The sequence below is a fragment of the Antrostomus carolinensis genome, unplaced genomic scaffold, assembly GCF_000700745.2.
Source record: "Antrostomus carolinensis isolate BGI_N321 unplaced genomic scaffold, ASM70074v2 scaffold13516, whole genome shotgun sequence".
Lineage (NCBI taxonomy): Eukaryota > Metazoa > Chordata > Aves > Caprimulgiformes > Caprimulgidae > Antrostomus > Antrostomus carolinensis.
The window spans coordinates 4971-24456 of NW_010322588.1; the positions used below are offsets into that span (position 1 = coordinate 4971).

General features: G+C 40.4%; 1 protein-coding gene across 1 annotated transcript; it reads left to right on the forward strand.

The window, feature by feature from the left end:
• Nucleotides 1-2415: 2415 nt before the first annotated feature.
• Nucleotides 2416-19486, forward strand: LHCGR (luteinizing hormone/choriogonadotropin receptor). Its single transcript, XM_010170288.1, has 10 exons — nt 2416-2480; nt 5320-5394; nt 7241-7315; nt 7873-7947; nt 8045-8122; nt 10811-10879; nt 11563-11637; nt 13032-13217; nt 16332-16412; nt 18137-19486. Exons 5-10 carry the CDS (start codon nt 8067-8069, stop codon nt 19443-19445), a joined length of 1776 nt encoding a protein of 591 aa, XP_010168590.1. The 5' UTR covers nt 2416-2480; nt 5320-5394; nt 7241-7315; nt 7873-7947; nt 8045-8066; the 3' UTR covers nt 19446-19486.

The window sequence follows — 19486 nt, forward strand, 5'->3', positions numbered from 1 at the left end:
ACTCTTTCAAACCGGTGTTGATAACTTGTAATAGATGGATGCATCCCTCCTTCCATGAGCTCTAGAAGTCAGGCTGGTAGCACGGTCAGGTTACATGTACAAAAGCTTTGTAGCTTTGTAAAACACAGTTTGTTCTTTCTTTTTTTTTTCCCTTTTTTTTTTCTTTTTTTTTTTTTTTTGGTCAAAAGCTTCCTCAGCTCTGAGAGATGAATAACTGGTCACATCTGAGTGTCACAATTTGAATGCTATCAGGAAGAAATCAGTGTTTAATTCCTGCCAGTGCCTGGATGAGTTTCACTATGTGCTATCAAAGACATCAGTCATGTTCAGTAGCAGAGATTTAAATACATGAGATAAGACCTTGCTTTACTCTACACTTTGGAAAGAATTAAACCTGCAACAAGCAATTCCAGACTCTATTAACCTAAATGCTTATACATATATACAGGCTGGACTGTGCTCAGCAAGGTAAAGGATCTTCTTCAAAATGTTGTGAGTATAGAAAGAGATGTCTAAATGAACACGTTTCCCTTTAACACAGGCAGGGTTTGAGATTCAAACCACAAAGGTAAAATGGACACGAATAGGGATGGGAACTTTCACCTTTTCGATGAATTTAAGATATCTTTATCAATGTGGAAGTGTCTATGCATACTACATCAGTATGTTGAGGATTAAGAGAGAAGACTGATTATGAATTGCCTTTTTCCTTTGTTCTTGCTGTTTTGTGAGATGGTTAATGGGATGAGGTAATGTCAATGCAGATGAGTTCACAGTTCCAGCTATCAAGGTGAACTCATGAGAATTAAAAACCAAAAACCAATGAAGTTGAAATACAGAATGGATTAAGTGCCGTCATGCAGTTTAGCTACACGACATATTAAAAGTGCTGGGTCATCCCACTTAAATTTAATCACATAACTGAGGTGGCTAAGCTCAGAGCACTGGGTTATAGAGCAGTAATTTCTCAGCTTCTACTTTTTAGTTCTTCCTGAAGTTGTTTTCCTTTTGGCTCAGAGTTTCAAGACTTACTGCAGAATTATCTCTACCTGTCTGTCCCCTCAGGGGCAAATACATTTATCAAGACACATGACTTCGTTTCATTTCTGATTTAATTAAACCTCACCCACAACACAACACACCAGCATCCATCTAGAGAAAGCTATGACCCAATCATAGTGGCGTCAAAAACATAAATATCCTTACAGCATCCCTGTTAGGTAAGGAAGCATTGATAATCCCATTTTACTGATAGGGAGACACGGTGCAAGGAAATTAAATTATTTGCCCCAAATCATATAGACTATTTGGAACATAGCTAGGAATTGACTGCAAGGGTCCTTAGTACATCTGGATTTGTAATCCCAAAACATACATATGTATGACAACCTGCCGTTATATTGTGTGGACACAACATATATGTATATATATGAAATATACATACATATATATATATATATAAAGCTGATAAACATTTTAAATTGTCTTCATATAAAGAATTAGGACAACAAAGGGAAAAAAAACAGGTTATATGGATAGCATGGAAACATTTCAGGCAAAAAACCTTGAAGAGGGTTTTTAAGGATGGGAAACAAATGTCTCTGACTAGATATTTGTAATGCTAAAGCAAAATTATCTGTTTGCACAGAGATAATGTCTTGAAATATGTTAAATATTTTCCTATGGCCATTATCAGGGAGAGTGTGGTCATGGCTAAATAAATTGGCTGGTAAAAATGCTGTGGAGTAGAATGGTAAAATGCAGTCTGTCTCCCACATCCTTGTTAACTTCTCAGTCAGAGTAATTAAAAAATTAAGAAGGAAAATATACACTTGCTTTTAATCGACTAGCCACACTGATGAAATTTATTTTAAAAAAAAGCCAAACAAAAATCTACCACATCAGTCCTGATTGCCCGATTTGGATCTTGTCTACATAGTCAGAGCTTTGCTAGTGAATTCAGGGTGCCATGCTGCAGCATTATAGGGATACTGCTGAGAAAAGAACATGGTCCAAAGAATGCACAGAGATACTGTTTTATAGAGAAAAAGCTTTACATGAAAGCCACTTCTAAAGAATTATCTTTAAATAGCTTATAGCTTCCTTTCACTGTGAATGCAGCAGACCACTTCCATCAGGCTATTAATTTCCTTAATAGTTTATGATTATTATTGATTTGACTGTGATTAGTCTCAAATTGAGGCTGTTGAGGAACTGACTCAATATCCTTTGAATTACATTTATCGGAGATCAATGATAACTGGATCAGGCCCCCGAGGTACATGGTACTGCAAGCAAAATAAAGTGGCTTTATGCTTTATTGTTTTTCTGCCCACTGTAATGGTACAATCTGTAAACAAGGAAAGCCCATGTCTTACCATCCCTTCTTCCCTCTCTTCTTTTTTCAGATCATTTACTCACCTGCCCGTAGAAGTGATCCCTTCACATGCATTTGAAGGACTTAGAGATGCCTTCATCATGTAAGTTGACAACATTTTCCATAGGCTTTTCCTTAATTTCTTGCTAGAAATTCTATCATAAACCTCCATCCCAAATAGCATCTTTTTACAGTAATGTGAAAACGTGTTGCTAAAACATACTTTTGGTGAAAAAAACCCACTGGGGAAGGATAAATGTAGCATTTCTTTTCTTGTAAGTGCTATATAAAAGATTATTCAAAAAGATATGATTTTCAGTGGTTAACAGTAATGAAATATTAATCTTGTTGGAGAGAACTGGATACAACTTAAAAAGTGATGATCAGTGCTTTTTATTGGCAGAGGAGATAGGTTTCTATCATGAAACATTATCACTCCCATGATAGCTAAGGCATTCTGTGATTATACATTTGTATAGTACCCAAATAAGACATTTCTTTGGCGTTTTGCACCAAGAGATAAGCAGGGGATCAGTAGGACTGAACCCTTTCCTGGATCTTTAGGTTTACAGGTGCCATAATTTTGCACGCTGGGTCACTGTTGCTTCCCCTCCCTTGGCTTTGTACCTATTTTATATCAAGGACTCAAACCATAAGGCTCGTCTGATCACTCTTGCCCTTATTTCTGTTGTTATTCCAGCTGGAAGATGGCAGGCTTGAGTCTCCATTGTTTAATATTTTTTATTTTATCTGCATTGAGTGGTCTCTAAAGGACAAAGTTGATGACACACCAGTGCAATGCAGAACAGGGGTGTGATCTCCCCCCCAGAATATAAGCAGCAGCACAATCTTTTCCAGGTGCACTTTTTATACTTCTCTTCACCTACGAAAAGCACATAGTGCATCAGATATTGAAATATATGTTACATAGTTTATTTCCAAGGAAACAAAAAGGGAAAGTAGGAAACCCTTTCATGGTGCATTCTTGAAGGCAAAGACTTGAAGAGTGAGGATAATGCAAATGCCTGAATAGACTCAACTGGACTAGTTTAGCTTTTAGTGCTCATTGGTTAAACAGTTTTGGCCAAATTATAAACTTATGTGTTCCTGTAGCTCTAGCAAGTAGAAAATAAGCTAAACTCTGCTGCATGTATTCCACTGCAATGAAGTATTACAGTACAATCCGATGGCACACATTCTTTCATTCACTTGCATCTGAATGATTAATGAGAACTTATAGTTTTCAGATGGGAGACCAACTTAAATCCACAAAGTTTCTCCTACCTGTATGACTTGAGGCTAAACTTTTGCAAACTGTATGCATATCCTATTCTTCACTGAGAATGTTTTGTTCATTGACATTTTCCCTTCCATAAAGAGAATTTAATTGATTTCTTTGTGTCCTTTTAAGGTATCTCTCCAAATTAACAGCATAGAAATCAATGTATTTGTCTGAAGTAAATCTATAGAACACTTCATAATTTTATTGAGATTTAGTGTTACTCTGAAAAATGCATATTTTTAAATTATAAAATTCTAAATCATCTATTTGACAACTCATCACCATCTGCAAATCAGATGGTAAATTTTTCTCACTGCTATAAGTCATTCCAAGATATGTAAATGGTAAGGCAGTGGCAGAGGGGATCCCATGGAGGGACCATGTTTCAGACCCCAGACCTTAAAGAGTCTTTAAGTTCTGTGAGCAGGCACTGATCCCTTCCAGCCCTTGAGTCTCTGAGGATCAGACGCCCAGCAAGCTACTTGTTCTACATCCATCTTCCATTTATGAGTAACTAGTGCACTACCAAAAATAACAATCTCACTGAATTCTGACTGTAGAAAAAAATCATTAATATTTCTGTAAGAAATACATACATGTTCAATATATGGCTTCTCATGTGTATCCCCCTTTGTCACTGCAAATGAAAAAAATAATTCATTCTGGTTTAATGGTTTTTATATCAACACCAATAGGAATTGTTTTCTCCTAATGATAATTGAAATAAGATAACTCTCAAGACTGACAATACTGACTCTGATTTTGTAGATGTGTTATAGTTGTTTAGAAAATATTTTTTTCTTGACAGCATATAATCTTATGTTTAGTTTGGGTGCCTTTCCAGTCAATTCTGTTAAGAGAAAACACTGTTTTGAAGGCCTTTCCCCTATATAAGCATCAATATATACTATTTACTTTCAGGAGTCAATTTTGTGAAGCCCCCTAAATCTTAATCTAGCAGGCATTTAGCAAGCATCAAATAAGTGATTTTTTTTCTCTGTATTCAGCATTGGTTATTATTAACTACACGTGTGGAATAGGAGCAGCAGTGCATTGAAATATGACAGCACCTACAAAAACAGGCATGTTGGCTGATGTAATGACAAAAAAGAGCCACTTCCTTTCAGTTTGCATGCATGTAATGAAAATGGCATTTAAATCAAAAAAATATTCATAAAGTGCACTGAATGCATATTTGTGTATTTCTACATCTGTGGATTAGATGACCATCACCCTGACTTAATAATAGCGCATGAAGCACCGTGAACATTATCTGCATCCTTGCCCATGCAAATAAATTCACTAAGCAGGACTGATGATAGAAGCAAAAGGCTCACAGGCTTGGGCTCATTCTGCTTACAACCGTTCTGGCCCCGAGTCGCTACCTGACCTACAATTTACTGAGAAAATAGATACTGGCTGTTACAGAGATACTTCCAAAGGGCTGGCAAACCCCTTTGCCAAGGCAGCAAAAGGCTGGTCTCTTTCAAACCCTACTGGGATCTCTAAGGTGAGGCATCAACACTGCACTGCTGCCAAACAAGAATTGGTTCAGAAGGTTGGACAACTATGCATAAAAGAAGGAAATACAAAGTGGAAAGCTGATTTCTGGCATGTTTTCCATTAATGCATTGTTCTGTGTCTGCCTTTTTCATTATAGTGAAATCTCTCAGAGCGACTCCCTGGAGAGAATAGAGGCGAGCGCATTTGACAGCCTTCCCACTCTGTCTGAAATGTAAGCATCTGTTAAAAAATGGCATCCAGGTTGTCATTTAGGGTCATCAATGAGTAAATAGTCTGCAGATAAGTGTTCTTGAACCAAATCTTCCTCTGTTACTTTGGCTGGCTTTGGGTGAGATCTATGACGAGAAACATTTCTCTCCGAAGTACCCTATAAAATAGCGAGCACTCTGTAAGGTCTAGCCTTGGAAATCTAAATCATGCAAAGACATCCATGAGCAGGAAGTTCCACGGCTTTCAGTGAGCTCAGTGACAGGAGTGGAGCTCTGTGTCTACTTCTGCTGGCACTGTCGAGCTTTGTAAGCGGGGAAATAATTCAAGATGACAACAGATGAGAAAAATCTTCTTTTTTCAAGATGCAGTTTTCAAAGCCCTACAGTGTTTAAATACAGCTGCTTAGTATGCATAGCTCTTCTTTTGAGTGCTAAAATATTACTCAAACAGAACATGTACTGATTTTAAACTTGACCTGCATAGCACAGGCATCTGAGAGAGAGTGAGTTAAAGCAATGACTAGGAGAATGCTCTGAAATATTTAGTGAAATTGGAAACTATAAATCTGATTCAATATCTCATTACTGCCTTTTTCACACAGCATGATCAGCAAGCGGTTTCAAAATGGAGCAGCTGAGTGAGGACAGATACATGGGGGTTTTTTTTCTCCTTATATGTGAACTCTATTGAAGCCTGTTACTTGCTCACACAAGCAAGAGAGAGAGGCTTATCTACCTCTGATTGGGTTCAACTTCCACTATATTCAATTCTGGGTTTTAGAGAAGGAATAAAGGATTTTATTATGGATAACTTGTAGTTTGACAAAACTAAAAAGCTAAGCAAGACCATTATAAAGAGGTACAGGAGGCTGGCAAGAAAACCTGTTTGAGTCTTGAATGCTCTGCCTGCCTCACATTGCATGATATCCCAAGCTGCACTCACAGCCACTTTCAGGGTGGGCTCAATGTAGTTCTTGGATTTGAACTCTTGTTGCAATTTCATACACTAAAATCTTTGAATTTTGTAAATCATGCATAGGGAGGGGGCTGGGTTAGAGCTGTTGGGCTTTTATGCAAACATACAGGTTTAACACATAGTATAGCTGCAGAAAGTACTCCTTGATTGAGAGGGTCTGTCCCATTTTCTGAGCCACCACAGGCAAACAGCATTTCTTACACACTTATCTCCATCTCCCAGTTTCTGCAGATCTAAGCAGGCATCTGGCACTACTCACCACTGCTCTGATAAAGACCGTGGTGCTCCAAGAGGTTAAACCATCTGCAGAACTGCCTTTCCTGGCCAGGCAGAGCATCAGTAGTATGGTGGAAACAAAGGGTGATGCAAAGGGCTTTGCTTGCGGGGCCAGGACCAGGCACACACACAGAGCTCAGGCTCCTTGCTCAGCCCCACCTCTGAGACTCCCACTTTGGGCACAGCCACGGTGATGGTGGCAGCACACTCCTGCCTCCCAGCCCCTGCCGTAACGCAGGAGCTCTGTGCATTGGCTGTGCCACAAGCCCAGAATGCATATCCCAAAGAACTGGCAGACAACAGGAAATTGCTAACTCCCACCAGTGACCAGGGTATCCAAACCAGATCATCTCAGCAAAATGAGCCATGAGAATTCAATTTTTTGTCGACTACTAACAATGACAGGCCCTTTTTATTACCAGTAATGCTTTGAAATGCACTTGTGGTATATTTTTAGAAAGTCTGTTCAGAGCAGGAGAGCCTGCTGCCATATTCTGCACTTGACTGTTTTCTGACAAGGCCAGTCACTAGCAAAATTCAAGACCCTCCCAAATGCATAATGATTATCATATTGAGATACTTTTCCCTCATTACAGATTAATCCTGAACACAAAAAATCTGTTGCACATCGAGGACGGAGCGTTCAGAAACCTTCCAAGGCTAAAATACTTGTAAGAGTTCTTATTCTTTTTGGTTTGCCTTTTTTTTCCTCCTCTAAGGGAGTAGACAAATTACAGAAAGAAGCATAAGAAAAAAAAAATTTTTTTCATTCATTATGGTACACTAAAAGTATATACATCATTTACGATAGCATTAACGTGCCTTTAACCAATAGTGAGGTCTTTCAATAGGCAAGAAAATAAAAGTAACCCAGGGCAGGGCAGTCATGGACAAAACAGCAGTGAAGTCTGCAGATTAGTTCTGCTAAGTGCTTGTTTCTGGAATAAAGCTTTCTGATAGACAAGGTACTATGCAAAAGGGGTAACTAAAATATCTTCCTTGTGCTTAATATAGAGAAAACATACGCTGCTTCTTCAGAACACTGCTTGAGGTTGCTACAAAACTTAATTTTTACAGGTCTTATAAACACAATTGAAGCCTAATTAAAAATTATATTTGTCACTCACCTTTTAATACATTGTTAAAGTTGTACCTACCAAGCTGGCTTCTTACTGCATCCACTCTAGTAATCTTTTCTCCTGTAAATAGGAATTATGCTTTTCTCTAGGAGCATTTGTAACACTGGAATAAGACAATTTCCAGATCTGACACAGATCTTCTCATTAGAAGCTCATTTTATTTTGTAAGTAGAGACCCAACCTAACCTAGCTGTGAGTCTTCTCCATCTTGTTCCTGGATCACTAACAAAAATACCCTTTTTCTTTTTTTTCCTCCCAAAGGGAGCTCTGTGATAACTTGCGCATGACAACTATACCACAAAATGCTTTCCAGGGGATGAACAATGAATCACTGACACTGTGAGTAAAATAATCCTAGTTCCTTCTGCAAGGATAACACTTCTGCTTGAGGGAAGCAGGTTGACTTCATAAAAATCTTGAAGTTAAGCCCCATACAATACACATCTGTATTGCAAGTTTTTGAAATGCTTAGGAAATAGAGGGGTGTTCTTCAAGCTAAAGAGCAGGTTTTATCCAAAAGCTAACTTCATTTAGGAAAGGCAATAGGAGGAGGCATCCAAATCCTCATCTTCTGTGCAACATTGTTTTTAAAACTACCATCATCAGGACATAAACTCCGAAAGCTGTGCTGGAGGTTTTTCTCTATCTTTCCCTCAGGGATTAAGTTTCTTGAACCAGTGCTTTCAGGGACCAACCAGGCTGATATGAGTGATCTAACACTGCCGAGCTTCAGCTGCCCAGGGCCCCTCTGAAGAGGAGGAGGGGAGAGAACAAATTGGTACAAACTACTGATGCTTGTTCTCACCCTAATTTCTGTTGACTCAGCTTATGTTGATTCCCACAAGTCTCCACACCAAGACTAACAAACTGTGGATTCATTGCTACAGCCACCTGTGAGACGGGTGGGCTTGATGCTAAGTGAGATGCCCCACCTGAGGAACCCAAAAAGCAGCAGAAAGCCAAGGTGAGGTGTCACCTCTGCCAGCACAGCAAGAACAGTGTATGGATTTTGCAGCACCCTTATCCTCACAAAAACTTCCACAAAGAAGTGCTGAAACAGGAAAAATCACAGGCTGAGCCTCTCTGCAGGATGTGGCTGAAATGGAGGAAGGCCCAGCTGAGCAACAGAGGGCAGCAGCAGCAGCCCACCAACTCTGTGTTGTAGCCTCAAACACCAATTTGGACGCCAGTAAAGCCAGCCTTTGCAGACCAGACTGATATTTAAAAGACAGCACACATCCAAATGGGGAGCCTTGTCTTGAGACCAGTGCGTACCAAAACCCCATGCGTATTTGCACCCACAAATGAGCTGTGCACATGAGCAAGTTCTGCAGTTGACTGGATTGGGCCCTTCATCAGGCTAATGTGCCATCACGACAGTAATTTTGACACAGATTTTATGTATTGACCAATACCTTCTGAAACCATTAGAGGAACAGAGCATAAATTGACTGAAGACTGCTCCTAAGCACTGTTAAAGAGGACCAATTGCTTAGATTAGGGCATCATTTTATCTTATGAGCTTCTTTCCTACCAGTAAGTTCTCAAAATAACTTCAGCAAAATTATTATTCTGTTAATGGTGCAAGAAAATTAATATACAAGAGATGGAGAAAGGTGCTTACAATTTTTACTGTAACCTCCAAGTGTATTAAATGGGAGGGAGTTTAACTCAATCAGGAAACAGACAACAATTATTTTTCCTCCCATCCTTTTGTGATAGGAAGCTTACCACAAGGAGAAAAGAATTACCTTACCAACAGCTTCCTAACTGTAGAGCTATGTGTTAACTCCACCCCACACTGTTAACTGTAATTAGCTGAAGTCATTCCAATTGCTGCAGCATGGTGAAACACAATCTATGAAGGTGTAGAGTCAGCCTGCAGTAATGTTTTGCACTACAAATAGCTAATTCAGTCCACATGAAACACTAAGCAGTTAGTGTTTCATGTGGATGGGGAAATCGACCCTACATATTGTTGTGGTTTTTAAGGAAATAATTAATTTCAGCATTGTGCTGAGATAGACTCCTTCTCCTATCAGTGGTAGCCAGGTGCTCCCCACATTTCCAGCTTTTTTTGAGAGCATAGCCCCAGTTTCTGCTCTCCCAAAAATGAGTAGAAAAGCAACAACAATAAATTTTGTTTCATTTATAAACTGCACCAAATTTTCTATTAGGTCTTAATATTAAAGAAAAAATACTACTACATACAAATTATTATATTGAAATTATATTGGGAACATGAACTTAGTATCACAAATGGATTTTTCTCAGTGAGATCAGACCCATAGGTTAGATCTCCTAAGGAAGGAAAAGAGCTGCACTTCAGGTGCAGCAGAGCCCAGCCTTTAGGTATCTGGCCCCAGGGTGAGGAATCAAGAACCCAGGCTGGCACCAAGCGTCGCTGTGCAGCACAGGGGACAGCGAGGTTTCCATGGCACAAATCAAGGCTGGCAGCAGTACTTTGGAGGAGCTGATGGCTCACAGACCGCTGGATGATGTACGACTCACCCCTGCCTCCTTGCAAAGCTGTCTCTTGGGCTGCTAGAAGATTTGTCTGGCCGCAGAGGATCTGCAATTCAGCAGCACCCTCTGGGCTTGAGAGTTGTTTACTGTCTGACACCTCTCTAGCCCTTGCAGTCTTCCATTTACATGTGCCAACACCACAGAATCCAGGTCTTCTGCCTCCAGGTTGTTGTCTTCATGCCAGGAGCTTACCTGGACTAATGCCTTGTTTCTAGATCTCAGCCCAAGGTAGGCATAGATGAGCCTCTTGGAGGAGGGAGGTTCTGTACGTAAGCAGAAGTTCTCTTCAACAGCTAAATAGGAATGTGCTTAGGGAATTTAAGCTACAATTTTATGTTAATTTTAGAGTTAACACAAGACATGCACTAGTTACCCATGTTCTTTATTTGCCAGACCCTCTAATCATTACAATGAATGCAGCATTAAGATTTGAAACCTGTAGTACATAATATAAACTTGTCTTTTCCAAATCTTTCCCTTACACTTTTTTTTAATCCTTAGCAAATTATATAAAAATGGATTTGAAGATATCCACAGCCATGCCTTCAATGGGACAAAGCTGAATCAATTGTGAGTATATTTCGCCTCCTCAGTGGTTTTTTTAAACAGTAAATAACAGTTCAAATACAGTCAAAGCCTCTTGCTTCAGCTTAACTGGATGTCTTGCATTTCCTGATACCCATTAGAAACTGCATGTTTCAGTGTCATTGTGACTCAGTTGTTAATTCTGCAGCATTTACTGTTTTTCCTGAAACAACATCCCTTAGAATGCTGCAGTGTTTCTGAGAAAAGCTCATCATTTTTAATAAAATCTAATTATTTCCTAAATTTAGGAGTAATAGTGGAAGGCTTGAAACTGTAGCCCAAACTCGGGAACTTAAGATTTTATGCTGGAAACATCAATAGTTTTTAAATCACTCTCACATGCTCTGGGACTAGGCTCTTGGTTTGGGAAAAACTTTTGCTGCATTTCTGTACGCTACTCCTGCAGTGAAGGAACCAGACTGGTTGTTCCTGGTTTAAGTCAGAAGATATTGGAAATAATCAGAATTAAGATTATCATTAGATGATAATGATCTGGTGGCATCAGCAGAGGGAAAGGTCGCATGAGAAATACAAGCACTCCCAGGGCCAGGTACTGCAACAGCAACCGCTGTGGTGGGAGAGAGGATCGAGAAGAAATAGATGGGAAGAAGAAGCCAAAAAGGTTATTTTAAAATATAAACATAAAGAGTTAATGTTTGATTCCACAGAATCCTGAAGGACAATAAGAACCTCAGGCGGATACACAACGATGCCCTGAGAGGGGCCACAGGGCCAGACGTCCTGTAAGTATCCACTGCTCCATCACCTGGGTTTGTCCATGTCCTACAGGAACTGCACTGTGCTATGAGGGCTGCGTCATCTCAGCAAACACGGGCTTTGAGTCTGGAAGGAGACTTCATCTCTTACCCTCTACTTGTAAAACAGAATCATGTCAATAAGATGCCATGAAATTACAGGGCAGGAGGTTCATTTTGCACCACGACAAATGCCCATCAGCCAGTTCTGGCATTGGCATTGACCTCCACCCCTTAGATATTTCAGCCCTTGCTTTATTTGTGTCAGCTCCTCCTGATCCTATCCCTGTGCCTTCTATTCTGACATTGCCAAGTAACCTTGAGGGTGGTGAGACACTGGGACAGGTTGCCCAGAGAAGTTGTGGATGCCCCCTCCCTGGAAGTGTTCAAGGCCAGTTTGGATGAAACTTTGAGCAACCTGGTCTAGTGGAAGGTGTCCCTGCTCATGGCAGGGGAGGTTGGAACTGGATGATCTTTAAGGTCCCTTCCAACCCAAACCATTCTATGATTCTATGATCTTGTCTTTTGGTAGGATTAGTATGTTTTTACAATATATTATTTTAGAATTTGGTTATAAAAGTGAACTAGTTGATTACATGCCATAAGCCTATGCTGAATAAAACACATCATTAGCCTCCTCATGCTTTATTAATCACATACTTACTGGAGGGCTGTACTGACTGTAACTCCATGCAATAAAACACAATGGGTGGTGCCACATGTGCTATTTTGTTCCTTTAATTAGTGCTTTACAGTACACACCATTACTAATACCACTTGCATAATTGTAGCCCTTTTTTCCCCTGTTTAACAGCCTGACTCTGAAAGTCCTTGGTCATGTTGATGGCCTTTCCTCATGCAAACAGCCCCTCTGAAGTTACTCTAAGACAAACTGCTGAAGTTTGTCTTGGCACAGATGATGGATTCTTTTATGTGTTTTAATTAATAATAATTTCATTAAAACACCTAGAACAGCCCTTCAGAGCCAAGCTGAGAGCCGGAAGTCCTACCTGTTAGCTGGCTGGAGGGTCACATTCGCCCATTTTCTCTCCCTTTCTCTGCCCTGAAGAGCCATCCCTCACTCCGTGCATGGTGGCTTTCAAACAGAGAGGTGAGGGCACAGCCCCTGGAGCAGTGGAGTTTTAGTTTCCCCAAAACAAAGAGAGCTGTTTGCCTCACTGGGCTCCTGGGAAGTGGGGATGCTCTTACCCTGCTGCTCTGTAGTTTCACAGACCATGTTTCTGAGCTGGGTATCAGGTCCTGAAGTGGCTTTGCAGATTTAGACCTCTGTGAAAAAACAAGTCACTGTCACCTACCATCATTCTTTGGCGGTATTTTTTATATGTATCAAAAAAAAAAGAATGTTCTCTTTTATTTTACAGGGATATTTCTTCCACGGCGCTGGAGTCCCTGCCTAGTTACGGGCTCGAGGCCATTCAAGTCTTAAATGCGACGTCATCTTACTCGTTAAAGAGACTGCCACCACTGGATAAATTCAGCAGTCTTCTGGAAGCTGTACTAACGTATCCCAGCCACTGCTGTGCTTTTCAAAATCTAAGGACGGAAAAGTAAGTCTGAATAGCACGTTATTGTATTGCAGTACTTCAGAAGCGCCAAAATGGCAATTCTGCTTTATTCAGCTGATGAGGTTTGATTATCCTTATTCTGGTTACAAGGAAACTGCAATATGTAACAAGGCCTCGCACGAAACAACAGAACTCTGCTAAAGCCAGGAAAATTATTTCCATTTCTTTTAGAACAGCAATGGATCTCATCCTGTGCCCAGGATCTGCCAGCAGGAACGTTATTCTAAGTTTGCTTAAAGCTTATATTTTTCTATTTTTAAAATTTTTTCTTCCTACTGGCACACGGAGGACAGATCTCTATTAATAGAGATTAGCATTAATCTAATTAATAGATTTAGCACATTGTCCTAAAAAAAATCCCTGTCCCACTATAACCTTTAGCAATGTAGTTTATTTAAGGCAGGTGATACAATGACCTAGTAGGAGAGGCAGGCTTTCAATTACCCACCAAAATAAGGTTCTGCCACGAGCCTACATAAAGAGGTTACTCAGTTTAGTTCCAGTGCTTTCAGATAGCAGTAGTCAGTATTGTTCTGCCTAGAAATGGAAACCGTGGTGCAGAGAGCGCTCTGCATCCACTAATTCGGGGCAGTTGCTCTGAGACAACTGGAGCTAATTTTTCGGCATTTTTCTTTCAAAGAAATCAACTCTCAGCTTTAGGCAGCCAAAGAAACGCCAGGTGAAGCTATGAGGATGCCACACTTCTTGTCTGTCTCAAATAAAGGCTACAGAAAAGACGTACTGAGCAGTCATTTGTGGGAAGCCTGATTTGTGTGACTTGCGTGTCATCACATCAGGATTGCATTCCAAAGGCAGGAGTAGAAGCTAATTCTTTAGGGTAAAATTAGGGGCAATGCTATGCTTTCTCTGCCTACCTAATTTTATTAAGTGGTTCCTGCTTCTCCAAAAGTAGAACAAAGATCCTATAGTCTACGTTTTCTTTTGCTACCAAACTCTGATTCAGTCCCAGATTAAGTCTCTGAGTGTGTTAAATGCAGAAGCAACTCTGGAACAAAAAAAAAAAAATTAAATTGTTTTATTCATTTTGATGAAGATAACTACATTTCTGGTATTATATGAATTTTCAGGTGCTTGACTTCGTGATGTGATCATGCTCTATAAAAACAGGGATGCTTTAATAAGTCACTTCCTTATATTTAGTGACTGTTTTCTTAGTAAACTGCGGGGGGGTTGAAAAAAAACACCTGCAAATCAGGAAAATAGATTGCCCTCCCAACTGTTCCTAACATCAGCAGGGTTCAGAGCAGTGCTGACCTGTAGGTTACAGAGGGACAAGTCTGTGTGGTTATGTATTCTCATGGTCACACAGCTGCAGCCTGTTTCTATCTCCTTCTACCCCCTCTGTTGCCCTGTACTCTACATACAGTCATCTCACCCCGTTTTTACTACCCTTGCCCCATATCCCATTCCTTAGCACCTATGGATGCACTCTCTGATCAGTGAGATATGGTGACAAGGTCTCACAGACATCTGACTGGGCAAGCAGGTTCAGTTGAGTCAGTGTGATAGTTTAACTCAGCTGGCAGCCAAACACCAAACAGCCGCTCACTCACTCTTCCCCCCCCAGGGAACAGGAGGGGAATTGGAGGGGTAAAGGTAAGGAGACTCATCAGCTGAAATAAGAACAATTTAATAATTTTAATTAAATAAAACTCAAAATAATAATGACAATAATAATGGTAACAATAGTGATAATAAAAGATACAAATGCACAGTGCAATTGCTCACCACCTGCTGACCAAGCCCAGCCTGTTCCTGAATAACAATCCCAGAAGAGCAACAATCCTGAAACTGAAACCGCAATCCCAGAAGAGAGAGTGAGAGAGAGCACCCAAGAGACCTTATTAATATACCAAGCAGGACTTTATATGATATGGAAAATCCCATTGGCACATCCAAATGCCAATTTTGGGTTTGCTAATTTTACTGTCCCCACCCACTCTGGTCCTTTGCACCTGCAGACTAGCAAAACAGAGGGAGGTTGGGAAGTCCTTCCTCCTCCAGCAACAATTGAAAAACATTAGTGTGTCATCAACATTCTGCTCATAACAAATCCCATACTGAAACCAGAACACAGCACTATTCTAGCTACTAAGAAATTAGCTCTGTCCCAGCTGAAAAGCAGTCAGCATCACAGAAATTAGGGAAATAATGTCCTCAGACCGAATATTCTTGAGATTTCTGGGATACAATTGTGGTGTACTCATTCCCTGAGCTGTGTAAGACAGGTGGAAGGTACCATTCAGTTCCCTAGACTTTCTTCCACTGGCCTGAATGGTGGTGGGGCAGGGAGTAGGTTATATCACATCTTCAAAAAAATCACAAGAAAAAACAACTTCTGTTGCCCTCCTATTATTTATAAGCATCACATAGGGGCTTAGATTGGTATCTTATTTCTCGCATTATTCATAAAACTTTCTATAAGTTTCCAGGTGTCTGATTCTCTTAAGAGTACACAAAAGAGCTTAGTGGCTCTGTTGGCTCTTTCTACTGTCACAGTAATGAGGTCAGAAAAAGCTATTTCCATTCACACTGGTAGAGTACCTGACCCATACTGTCAACGCCTCAAAACCAGAGACTTTGACAAATATGTAGTCTTTCAACTTGTACCTTTCAAATTGCTTTACTTACAGCATGTAAAGTCTACCTCCAGATGCCAAACAGATTTTAAAATAGAGTATCAGGCCAGCTTCACAGCATTTATTAACATAAACTTCTCTAAAAGCCAGCACAACTGTTAACCATTCTTACTGGTGGAGAATCTGGCCTGCTTCAATACAATATTTCATAAAGCAAAACATATCTCTTAATTCCAGCTCAAGCTATTTCACTATAAAAAAGTATATCTTAAAAAATAACTGAGCTGAAAGACCATGCTTAGACCCTCCATGAGGTACGGTCTGCTGTTGCAGTATTTGAAGCCTTCTCCTCCCTGCTTCCAGAGGTCCACGTGAATGTTCATAGCGCTGTGAGGCCAGCTGTAGCTTACCTTACGCAGCTGATCGCTTGCAGAGAAGATGAGAATTTGGCCAAAATCCAGATTGAAACTCAACTTTCTTTTCATCCTTCTTTCAGACAAAATTCCTTGCTTTCCATTTTTGACAACTTCTCCAAAGAATGTGAAAGCACCATGAGGAAACCAACTAATGAAATATTGTAAGTACCTCTCTGCATGCAGATGCTGGAAATAGCAAATACAGACCTTTCCCTCCTGCTGTTCATGTGGTTTTTCTAGAACAGCATGTCTTTTGCTGCCAATTCAGTCACCCTTACAAGTTGCACAGTGGTAATTTTACTATCATTAAACCAAGATTTGTGATTTTGATGTTCAAAAGGAAAGAAAGAAAAAAAATATAATTTCATGAGCTTTACTCACTCCAGCTTCTCTTCTTAATTCTTGAAAGACTTTCAAAACAGTGATTAAATATTTAAGAAAGTTAATGGCCTACATAGAGACTTATCATGCCCCAAGATAATTGCAGTTGTTTGTGTGATTCAAAGAAGAGCTGCTACTGTTAATATTTTTTGCCTATAGAAAGGATAATTCAAAGTCTGTATGTCAGTAGTTTTCCACCATAAAAACAGAGTCCCCAAGTTAAAAGTGTGATGACCCCATGCATTTGGTTTACCTCTTCATGTCATCACAGTTCTGTTTGACAGTGTATGGTGGGACAATGAGAAAGGCTGACATCTCAACAAAACTGTTTGGTTGGCCATGCTGGGTGACACAGGCTCTAAACCAGTATTTAATAGAGAAGTTTAAGGATTTACAACTCACAGAAAAATTACAATCATTTTTTATTAATAAACAGAGTCAAACATATTCCCTGCTCTTCCAGTTTAAGCCAAGCAAGTAAGTTGGTCAGATTTTCATGTAAGGAGAAAAGAATTAGGATAACAAGATTGGGAAGTTATTTGCCCAATAGGAAAAGCTGAAAAGCAGCTCAGTTTCATTTGCCAGTTAAGACCCTGCTCCAGAAAAATAGTTTAATGTACATGCTTCAGTAGACATGGAAATTTAAGCATGTATTTGAGTTAGCCCAAAGATACCAATTTTCTGAGGAGTTGTCCTCAATAGAGATGCTTTCCAGGTCTCACACTGCAGATTGTTTACCCACCAAACACTCGTAGCTGGGGCAACTGGATAGTTGTGAAATAGGTACCTGTTCTGGCAGGGAATCAGAAGAGACAGCGCTTGTTTTTTAAAATGTCCCTTCTTTGGTAGGCTTATCCCCGCACTATTGATGACCTGGAGATTAGAGATCTCTTTTAAACATATAGAAACATTTATAATTAGGCATTGGGTCCAGTTTAAACTTAATATATTCCTAGCCATTGACATTGTCTAGTTCACCAGGCACTTCTACTCCTCACTGTATAACACTGCAAACATCAAATTCCTCAGCACTTCCCAAGTCATACGTAGTCTTGGTTTGGTAAGAGCATTTCCTAAGGGAGGTAAGGGTTCACAGTTATAATTGTTAGGTTATTTTAGTTTGGCTTCTATAACTGTCTGATAAACCTACATGCATCAAACCTATAATCCATCAGTTTGAGTGTTACTGTAGTTTGAACTGCACCCTACTGGCAGCATGAGAAAGATGGCTCGCTTACAAAGCAATCAAGATAAAGTACTTATAAATAAGTTGTATAAGAAAGCATTCCTGTGGATGTGACTCTGACCTCTGCTGCTCTCCAAGGTTGCTACCCAAACAAAAGGCAGTCTTACAAGGTTTTGTCATGTGTAAACACCCTGTAGAAACACATCTAGGAAGTAACTGTTTTAAAACAACTGTTATCTGTTGTATTTTACAAAGGAGTGCGAGCAGTCTGTAACATATAGTTGACTTCTATTTGTGGGGGGTTGTTTTTTTTAATAGTTACAGAGATGACTCTTACAACACAACACTGTGGGCAGCAGAAAAAAGCATGTACCCTTTTGCAACAGATGAAGAAGCCTCTCCATACAGCTACTCAGCCATTTTCGACGACAGTGAAATGACTGGCTTTGACTTTGAGTATGACTTCTGTCAGCCTAAGATACTCACGTGCACTCCGGAACCAGACGCATTTAATCCCTGTGAAGACATCCTGGGATACAGCTTTCTCAGAGTCCTGATCTGGTTTATCAATATCCTTGCCATCGCTGGCAATTTCACTGTACTCCTCGTTCTCATAACTAGCCAGTACAAGCTCACTGTTCCTCGCTTCCTCATGTGCAACCTCTCCTTTGCCGATTTTTGCATGGGACTCTACCTGCTGCTCATTGCTTCTGTTGACGCCCAGACGAGCGGTCAGTACTACAACCACGCGATAGACTGGCAAACAGGCAGCGGCTGCAGCACTGCCGGCTTCTTCACCGTCTTTGCAAGCGAGCTCTCGGTGTACACGCTGACGGTGATCACCATAGAGAGGTGGCACACGATCACCTACGCCATGCAGCTGGATCGAAAGCTACGACTGAGGCATGCTGTGCCCATCATGCTCGGTGGCTGGATATTCTCTATTTTAATAGCGGTCCTGCCTCTCCTAGGGGTCAGCAGTTACATGAAGGTCAGCATTTGTTTACCCATGGATATCGAAACGGGTCTTTCCCAAGCCTACATACTGCTGATCCTCGTGCTAAATGTTGTTGCCTTCATTGTCATTTGTGCTTGCTACATTAAGATTTACATAGCTGTTCAGAATCCAGAGCTGGTAGCTGCCAATAAGGATACCAAGGTCGCCAAGAGAATGGCAATACTGATCTTCACGGATTTTACCTGCATGGCCCCCATCTCCTTCTTTGCCATATCCGCTGCCTTTAAAGTACCTCTCATCACAGTAACAAACTCCAAGATTTTGCTGGTTTTATTTTACCCCGTCAACTCCTGTGCAAACCCGTTTCTGTACGCAATTTTCACCAAAGCGTTTCGAAGGGATTTCTTTCTACTGATGAGCAAGCTTGGTTGCTGTAAGAGCCGAGCAGAGCTTTACAGGATGAACTACTTCTCTGCTTATACCTCCAACTGCAAGAATGGCAGCTCAGCCACAGCCCCCAGCAAAGCCTCACAAGCGCTGCTGCTCTTGTCAGCATTAGAAAAGCCATATCCTGCAGTACAAGACAAGACGTCTTACAACGAAAATCAAACTGGAGTGCCAAAAGATGCAGCACTTTGCAAGGCCAGCTGTAATTATTCTAGTGACTAGTAATTATTTTATAGTATCTTGAACATTTCACAATAAATAAA

Coding starts and splice junctions, on each gene's coding strand:
- LHCGR (XM_010170288.1), top strand. CDS start 8,067: ATGACAACTATACCACAAAATGCTTTCCAGGGGATGAACAATGAATCA. Junction 10,880..11,562: donor GGGACAAAGCTGAATCAATT/GTGAGTATATTT, acceptor TTGATTCCACAG/AATCCTGAAGGACAATAAGA. Junction 16,413..18,136: donor AAACCAACTAATGAAATATT/GTAAGTACCTCT, acceptor TTTTTTTAATAG/TTACAGAGATGACTCTTACA.